At 42.3% G+C, this 9,341-nt stretch overlaps 1 protein-coding gene across 1 annotated transcript; it reads right to left on the minus strand.

Annotated features, from left to right (window-relative positions):
• Positions 1 to 734: 734 nt before the first annotated feature.
• LOC104469492 (fibroblast growth factor 13-like) lies at positions 735 to 9,337 on the minus strand (the record flags this gene model as incomplete). The annotated part of the gene is made up of 3 exons (XM_010084012.1): positions 9,151 to 9,337; positions 7,037 to 7,147; positions 735 to 878 (listed from the first exon to the last, which is right to left on the minus strand). Coding segments are annotated over exons 1-3 (442 nt in total), but the record flags the coding sequence as incomplete, so codon positions are not given.
• Positions 9,338 to 9,341: the final 4 nt, after the last annotated feature.

The raw sequence follows: 9,341 nt of genomic DNA on the forward strand, positions 1-9,341 counted from the left end.
ATAATAAATTACATTTTCCTCTATTTTCCTCCTTGGGAAAAATCTATTAAGACTTTGTAATTAAACCTCCTGAACATAGTTCAACTAAATGTTTTTAATTGAAAAACGGTCTATTTTTAGAAATGTCCTTTTTCTTTTTTTTTTTTTTCATAAAAACACTGCTTGCTCTCTTGAGAAATGCCACTGAAAATTATTAACTGACATTCTTCATCAGAACTGCTAATAAAATATTTCTCTCCTCACTCAGCAACTTGAAGCCGTAAGATTTTGGCACCTAATTCAATTTCTGTTTGGAAATCCTGGCCAAACAAACAGAATTATTTACTCTAATCCCTTTTAATAACAGTAATAGAGATTATATTGAAAGACATAAAATGTGTCCTGGCACGCGCATGATTCACAAGTTGTCCCTTTTCCTCTGGACCCTGCACTTGATTAGCCCATTCCGTCCACAGTGACCAAGAGAGAGCATCCTTTCTGTTTGGGGTTTTGGTTCTGTGTTGTTTTTTTGGTTTTTTGTTTTTTTTTTTTATTTCACACTTTGGGAGCATTAGTTTGCATCAAAGGCACCGCAGTTTGATTCTGTACATCCATATATATATTCATCATGGGAACAGAGTAACAAGCTAAAACCAGACGATCACCACTACCCCGAATTTGCTGTCAAATCTCATGTCTATAGCTTATAAGCAAATTCCTTGGAACAGTAAATTATTCATTTACTAAACTTTTACCATAATTCCAGTGAGAACAAAATTTAAAATGTTTACTTACTGATGTATATAGGTATCCTTCACTGTTCATTGCCAGATACAATTTTGTTTGAACCCCCTGAATCGCCACCACTCGTAAACCCACAGGTATGAGGTTAAACAAAGCTAGGAGAGAAAGGAGATTGAGAGCAAAATTAATCCTTTTGAATATACAGATTTGGTAGAGAATTAAACCATAATTACCAGAACCAAATAAAAAATGCCCATTCATGCATATATGAATTTCTGGGGGTGCTATAGAACAATACTACTGCTATCATGCTCTTCTATAGCAATTTCCACCAACAGCTCAGAAACTATCTACAGAGGGTATCAATATATCTCCCCCATTCTCAAGATGGTGAATTGGAGGTACTGAGAGCTAAAATGACTTACCTGCCTCATGAGCAGAATCCAGAGTCTGCTGAGTAGAGCTGAACAGACTTAATTTGGTTTTGTGTTTTGGTTTTTTTTCTGACAGTAAGCGCAAAAGAAAGAAAAAAAAAGTAACCCCAAAACAAACAAAACATTTTTCAAGATGACAAAATTTTTTTTTTTGCAAATTTAGATCAAATTCAGTAAACATTTTTGACCAAAAGGAAGGAGCAAAATAAAATTCAGAAAAGTTAAAAACCTTCATTAACATCTCAAAATGTTTCTACCCAAAACTCGTTGGGTTTGTTTTCTTTTTTCTCTTTTTGAGAGAAGAGTGGGTTTGAAAAAACAGAGTTAAATAACTTCAAAATTAAATGAAATGACGGCATGTTCTTTAGATCAAGCCCTAAATCTGTGCTTTCAAAACTGAAGCTGCTTCAAATGTTCTGCTTGCGTTTAAGCTTGTACACATGCTAATAGTGGCAGCATTTATAAGCAGAGAAACGTCTCTTCAAAAAATGAAGATTCCGGTTTGTAAAGTGGCAAATTAAGAAAAAAAAAAAAAGAAAAAAAAGCAGAGCTCTGCCATAGCTTAGATCCATAGGTACGTTAAAATCGAACACAAGTAATAATGAGTTGAGTACAGTACTCTGTGTTCAATACATAGGATTAAAAAGAAAGTGGGAGTTAAGAACATTTTCAAGAACTGTTATCATAACCCAAAGCACCTCTTTCAAGCCTGTTGGATAAATGCAGAGATAGGATGAAGTAATGGCAAACTGGCTCTTCCTTCCAATGGCTTATTTATTACTTGGCTGGAAGACCCCAGTCTGCTTCAGGCTGAAGTTTGGTATTTATGGTCACTGTCTGAAGCCAATTTAAAACTGAATTACGAATTTGAAATATTTTTATTATTTCCAAAAGTATAAGCTAAAGAATTATGACCCATTATAAATTCATTTTTCAGGCTGACAACCCCCAAATGGTCATATTTAATTAGAAGAAAATTTGTAGCCTGCCAGCATTTAATACAAATCCTGAATTCTGGGTGTGGGGTTATCAAGAGTCTATCAAAAAAGGAAAGAGCAAATGCATGCACGTCCTATTCTGATACAGGCACAGCCAGAAGTTAACACTGTGTATTGGGGACAAAGGACCAAATTCTGGTGAACAAAGACTGTTTCAGCAGGCAGCTGAACCTCCAGCTCTGTGTGCTGTCCCGGGTTAACCTGAGCATCTCAGCCCCATGGCTCGGTGAAGGGGGGTGCTGTGGGCTCTGGGGTGGGGGGCAGCAGCCGAGGGACATGCTGAGGGCTGGGCTGAGCCCCCCGGCTGCGCTGGCACACCACCAGCTACAGGTGCTCTGCTCTGAGGCTGGGGGACTTTTGAGCACTGAATTTCCTACAATGGCCATATACAGCAGAGCAGGTGGAAATATCCAGAACTAACAAATAAATGTAGGAGATCACAAAATGGTATTTTTCTTTCCCTCTCATACACACGAGTGTACACACAGACACACGCAGCCCCTTGGCACACTTGCCTGCAAGCACAGAAGCAACAGAAATGGCTTTCTCTTCACTAAAACAAAACCCTCTCACTCTGTGCAGCTTTTGGAAACAAAAAGATTTTCAGTAAGAGAAACGCAAAGAGGAAGGGATTGCTCATTCATTCTATCAAATGCTTGAATTTATTTGGGGGAGAAAAAACTCCTTGTCTGACTCAGTAAATATTCCCTCGGAGAGCCCTCTTCTGCAGTTCAACCCCAAAAAGCAGCATCTGATCTCTGTGTAGGCAGGAGAGCACAATTTAAAGCTCGGTATCCAGGCAGAACCTGGAGGTCTCTTTCAAAAGGTGCTTTTTTAGTGCCACATTTATGAGAAGGGGAAGCATTTGGGTATTTTCAGCACGAGGGTGCAAATACGGGCTCTACGTAAACAGTGCTACGAACCTGCCAATAGACAGCTAAGGACAGGGCAAAGCCTGGGACAGTTGAGAAGATACAGCACACAGCCACAAGCCACAGAGACAGCTTTCAGTGAGCGATTCCTGGCTGTGCTGTGCTTGGCAAAGTCAGCAGAGACACAAGGGGAGGGCTGGGGCACCCACTGTGATGGGTGCTCAGCTGTTTCCCTCAGCAGCTGAACAGGTTTTCCTGCCATAAACATATATGCTCTATTTTGAAGCAAGACGAGGGCTGGTTTAGACATCGGTGGGATTAGCAGCTGCTGTGGCACAGGCTGTCGGAAGTTGCGGAAGGGCTGCAGGGGAGTAACGCCGGCTCTGCTGCCGGCTGCCGCTGCTGCAGGGGAGAGGGACAGGCTGCTGGAGGGGTGCACAGTCCATCTGTCCCACGCCAGCACAGCCAGACACACCGCCAGGCTGCCCAGCTGCTGCCTCCAAGGCGAGGGGACATTGGCACTGCACCAAAAAAGGGGACCGTCCCCTGCGGCAGCAGCTGTTGCTCCCACTGTCCTTGCACAGCAGCAAGTCCAAGTCCAGCTTCTGGAACAGCAAGTGGCCTGTCCGTGACCAGCGAATGCTGGTGGGGACAACAGCCGTGCCATGCAGCCCTTCTCTGTGAGCCCCCAAGGCCATGGAGCATGGGTTTGAGATGCTAGCGCTCTTCTAGCGGATGACCCTCTTACGGGCAGATATGGCAGAGAGTGTGAAAAAAAAAAAAGCAAACAGGAAAATAAATTGTTTGCTGCTACAATCGTTGTGTGTTAGCATACAATAACGCAAAGTTATTTGCATCCTAGCCTTTTGCTATTACATTTGTGCTGTGTAAAATAAGGACATAATAACCATCGTAATGAAAAACTCGGTGATGCCTAAGGGAGGCATCTTTGCTATGGCCCTTGTGCAATACAAGGTGACAGAGAATTAGAGCTGCAAAATAAGAGGCAGTGGGCCACAGCTGGATTTATGAATGTATACATTACTGGGAGGTCTGTGCTCTCTTTGGCTTGGCCACCTGGACCTTCGTACACTTTCTGCAGGATATTGTTTCCTGTATTTCCTTATTTTATCAGTCCTGAAATCTGTTTGTCTTGACAATATTGGGGAATAAATTCTGCCTTGATTTAAAACTTTACCCTATTTAACACATTCAATGAGGCAAAATCTGTTTCTCAGCCAGGAAATCCTTTCCACGAGGTCCTTACTCAAAGCACACGGACTCTTGGCTAAAATTTACATGAGTACTGTGGCTCCTCAAATCCTCATTTCACTTCCTGCCTAAACTGTGCTCCAAAATCTCATCTTTCTTTTAAACTCCCTGCAATTGTGAATGAGACCTTGTTTTTGTGAACCCTGCGTGCAGCTGTGGGGCTGCAGAGCTTGAAATAATGGTTTTCAAGTCAGGAGCCGAAGGGGATCTTCAGGCAAACTTCCCACTCGGCTCTAGGTACCAAATGATGGAGAGAAGGTGAACTCCTGGGCCCAGGCTGCTGTCAGGAGCACGGAACAGCAGCTGCTATCGGGGGCTGCAGGCTCAGCCCATCCCTACTGTAAACAGGAAGAAAAATTCCAAAATTTAAACCAGGCTGACCAAAGCTGTCTGGAGACCCGGCAGACACTGGCTATGGTTTGCTCTAAAAAAAAATGCAGTTGCAGAGTCCCAGCACCATGCAACCACTCTGCTGGCCACTGCTGCATTGGAGGATGTTCCCCGTATTATTAAGGGGAGTTTTTATTATTGCACTGGACTGCAAAGCAAATGGTCTTAGAGCAAATGTTCAGGCAAGGGGACAAAAGGGAACAGCAATGATATCCCTCAGGGTGCAAAGGGGAGAAGAATGGATTAGAGAAGGGATCCCCTCATATCTGGGGTGGGCTACAAGTCCTGTAGCTTTCCTGCAGTGCATGAATATGGGCTAAAAGAGAGATGTCTCTGCAGATATTGGAAGCAAGGATTTTAGAGGGCCTGATCCACTTAATATTCATGTGAGCAAGGCTTCTAGAGAACCCCATTATGTGGACTCTGATCCACCGCATAAATCTGTCTGTCTTACTGGCTCCATTAAAAATATGGTAATTAAAATAAATTCAGGACTGCAGGACAGCAGGTCTCTACACTTACCGTAAGTAAAAGAAGAATACATACAAAAGCATGTGGGTTTTTTTAATTATAAAACCTGTGCCTGCTCTGAGTACTTAGATACTGCAGCTAAGCTGCAACCATTTCTGGGATACTTCCATTATATTTAAGCATCCAGCATTGTGGAAGGCTGGTATCCAGCAACAAGGAGTTTTTATTATTTGCTTTGTGATCTATTAGATTATGGTAAATTTAAGGACACAGTAAAAACAAAGATGTCCTAGAAACAGACACATTTGTAGGAATGCCAAACGGACAGATTTCCATAAAATTTATAGTATTTTGAATCTCAGATTCCCTATTAGACGAATTGCAAGCAAAGTACTTCAATGAATCGATCACTTTAAAAAACCATGGAATTTCAGGTATTTGCTCCGGTACATTAAAAGTTTATAACAATGCCATGTTCCGATGTAAAAAGTAACATTTGCGTATTTCTTCTTTTTTAGAGATAATTAACAGAATTACCCTGAAATCCTGAATGATCTGTATCGATTTTTAAAATCACAAATATTAGATCATTCACTTCAAAGAAAATAAAATGTTTAAGATCCATAAGGATCGTTCTTAGACTAGATTTTGTGGCTGCAATGAGGAGAACTCAATAAGATGGCAGCAAGCGCTCAGCCTCACACCAGACCTCGGCTGTCCCCACAGATCCCAGCTTCTGCCCTGCCCTAAGGCCAGCGCCTTCTGCGGATGCAGAGGAGACCTCCTCCAGCTGCATAACTAGTTCCCTCCTGTCGCTCAGAAGTTAACATAGGGACATGAAAAGGATTACAGAGGAAAAGTGTAGGAGGAAGTGATCGGACAAATAAGATGGGACGCTTCCTACTGCATTTAGTGCTTACTCTGCCATATTCAAGTGCCCTCTAAAATGAAATGATGTTTCACCTGCAAATGCGTTTTATATGAAAAGGATGGCACTAAAATCTGTGCTTTTTAATAATTAAAAGGAAGATCTGCCTGTTGATCTTCTGGTTTGTCGTCTAAGTGGCCTGAAATACCTTCTCAAACTCCTAGCTCCTCTTAACGTCTTTTTCAGAGCAGAAATGTAGCTTAAGCTAAACAGCACAACTATGTGAAACACTTAAATATTTTATATACACACACCAAATCTATGCTCTAGTTATCTTTTCCTGTTTCCTACTAATTTTCAAAGTCATAAAAAAAAAAACCAAAAAAAACCAAAAACGTTTCCTATTAATTTTCAAAGTCGTAAAAAAAAAATAAAACCCAAAAACATCCAAAGCCTTTTCACAGAAAAGCTGAGGGAAATCTGGTTCCAAAGCTTTTTCACAGAAAAGCTGAGGGAAATCTGGTTGGAAGCTGAAGGTATAATTAAGTTTAGAAGGGGAAGAGCGAACTTCAAAATGATGATGAACTCTCATTGTGTGCAATAACACCGCTCCGTTTGAATGAGCCCCTGTTTAAGAGTGGGGATAGCGTTATTCTATTTCAGGCACTCTGAGTAGGCGAGCAAATTTTCCCTGTCGGGGGAAAAAAAAAAAAAACCTAATAAAATCCAAAGGACAGCAACGAACTTCTCTAGATTACCATGGAGATAACATTTGCTTTGTTTGTCATATGTGTCATCATTACCTCCTCTAGTTCGTTATTTCTATAAGTGATTTTTATTTGCATTTCTCTCAGACCCAGTAAGTCTGAAAATCTTCTGCGCTGTGAGCAGTGTTAATGCCGGTTCCACTCACTCAGTCATCCCAGGACAACAATTTGCAATGGACCTATATGGGAAGAACGAGACACCACAATTCACAAACACACCATTTAGTCTCATGTCACTTACTATAACTACTGTCCTCCTCTTTTGTTCCATCAATTGTTCCATCTGCTTGCAACTGCAAGTGGTATCCTTGCCTGCTGTATAGCTTTGTTACTATACCTTTAAGCTGAGGCTCTGTAAAAAAACAATAGCGAGATTAATGTGGGAAATCCTGATGTGCCGTTCCAAGCGAGCAGGATGCTTAAAACAAATCTCCTGGTTTCTTCTCAAGGCTGAGATATGAAAAAGACCCAAAACAAAAGCAGGGCAACCAGCTTTGCAACACTTTTCATTTCAGCTGAGATCAAATTTATGTCTCCAAAATCAATTACCAAAATGATTAAATGCCACTCTCAATTGCAATGAAGGTAGCACAGTAAAATCTGCTTCCAGTGAATCCAAATTCCAACAGTGTGCTGCTTGGCCTCAGGAGCTCAGCCCTATCTCATTTAAGATTAGAAACGAGCTGGCAAAGAATGTATTCCGCCTTTTAAAAAGGTGTGAGTTCTTAAATGGAGAAGAAAAAGAGGACTACTATGATAGCGCTAATAAGAGCCATAGTGACAGTTGAGAACCTAAATATATAGCAGCAAACGTTTAGCACAGGAGCTGCTGCAGCTCTAATAAACAAACCCCCATTCCTCGCTGCTCCAAGGAGTGCAGAGCATCTGAAGTGATAAACTACTCAATGAACATATGGAAAATGGAGGGGGAAACCCTGAAATCCAGCAATGTGTGGAACTGCAAAATAAATATTACCATAAGGGTTGAGGTAATTACCTCATCAGCTAGAAGCAGAAAGATCAAAACAACACATAGCTTGGATAGATTTCTTTTTTTCATAACCATCCTCAGATTCACAGTTAGAAAGCCAGATACCTCATACGGTTTCAGATCATTCTAGACCAAAAAGCAAACAGCAACAGGACCTGCTGTCAACTCTGTCATTTGAGATACCTCAGTAATGCACTAGGAGTAACTGCAACAAGGGTCTACTTCCACTGAATCCCAATGACATCTGCATTGTAGTTATTTCACACAACTATGCTCATCAGGAGGTAATGCCTCCTCTCCACACCTTGCTCCACAACTTACTGAATTCCGAAATAAACATACTGTGAAGATATGATGTGTCACTTCCAACAGTCAGTGTATGGATAAGACTCCTTGCTTTTGTAATCAAAGACATTGGGGAGCTCTGCTGCTGTACTTCATTTTAGTAGGAGCTGCAGGCAAAAGCTTCCAATAGTTTGCATAAGTATATTATTTTCCATCAGCAACCTTTAGTAAGGGTACTGATGGATGCACAATCCTTATCTACCAACTTTTCTGAGAAGAAATTAATCCAACCCCCACGCTGGCTTTTTAGCCATAATACATCCCAATGCTGCTTGCAAATCACGAGTGAGGCACCTCTTCTGTGGCTGCTGAGAAAGGCAGACAGGTTAAGTGGCTAACGGCATCAACGTTTCAGCACAGCAAAGCGATAGCAGCATTACCAGAGGGTTTTGCTCCTCCCACGTACAAAAAAACCCCACTCAGATCAGGGACTGTCTTCATGCCTGATCTTTTGCACCTCTGACACAGAGAGCATCGCATCTGCAGGGCAGCTGCACGGATGAGGTTCCTAGAAAGGAACAGGGCGCTGAAGCAAAACTCTGGAAGATGCCAGCAAAAGCCAAAAGCCTCGTCTGCAATCAGCAAAAAAAGCACGGCACAGGCACTTGGTGAAGCAGGGAGACAAAAACAGATCTCTAGATCGCTGAGTTATTTAACATACAACTGAAGGAGGTGTGTGGGGGAACTTCCCCTGCTGGCATCTCCTCCACAAATAAATCACGTGTGTTTGTATATGTGTATACACAGAGACAGACTACTGAATTACTGGCACACAGGTACACATGGCTGCGCGAGTCAGGCAGATAGCAATGGTGTGTTGCTATAAACCAGATGAACACGAAAGGGGAAGGGACTGGCACAGGGTACCCATGTCTATCAGATCATACAAGCCAGGAAGGACAACACCCGCACATTAATTTTACCAGCCCTGAGACATGAGATCCCCTTTCCCCACGCCTGATGCATATCCCAGTTTGCATTAAACAAACCAACCCCCCAAACACATAACCCCTGCCAACCTGGTCGCCGCCTTCGCCTTTTCTTGGAGCCAAAGAGTTTGACCCTGGAAAACACATTCAACTTGTTCTTGTCGCAGCTTCCCTTGCTCTTGCTGGGGCTGTTGACACACTTACAGGCATTGGACTTCTCCCGCTCCCTGGCTTGTCTCTTCTGGCGGATCAGGGAGCTGGCGATGGCTGCAGCCATGGCC

This window comes from Pterocles gutturalis, unplaced genomic scaffold (genome assembly GCF_000699245.1).
Source record: "Pterocles gutturalis isolate BGI_N339 unplaced genomic scaffold, ASM69924v1 scaffold21435, whole genome shotgun sequence".
In the NCBI taxonomy this organism is placed as follows: domain Eukaryota; kingdom Metazoa; phylum Chordata; class Aves; order Pterocliformes; family Pteroclidae; genus Pterocles; species Pterocles gutturalis.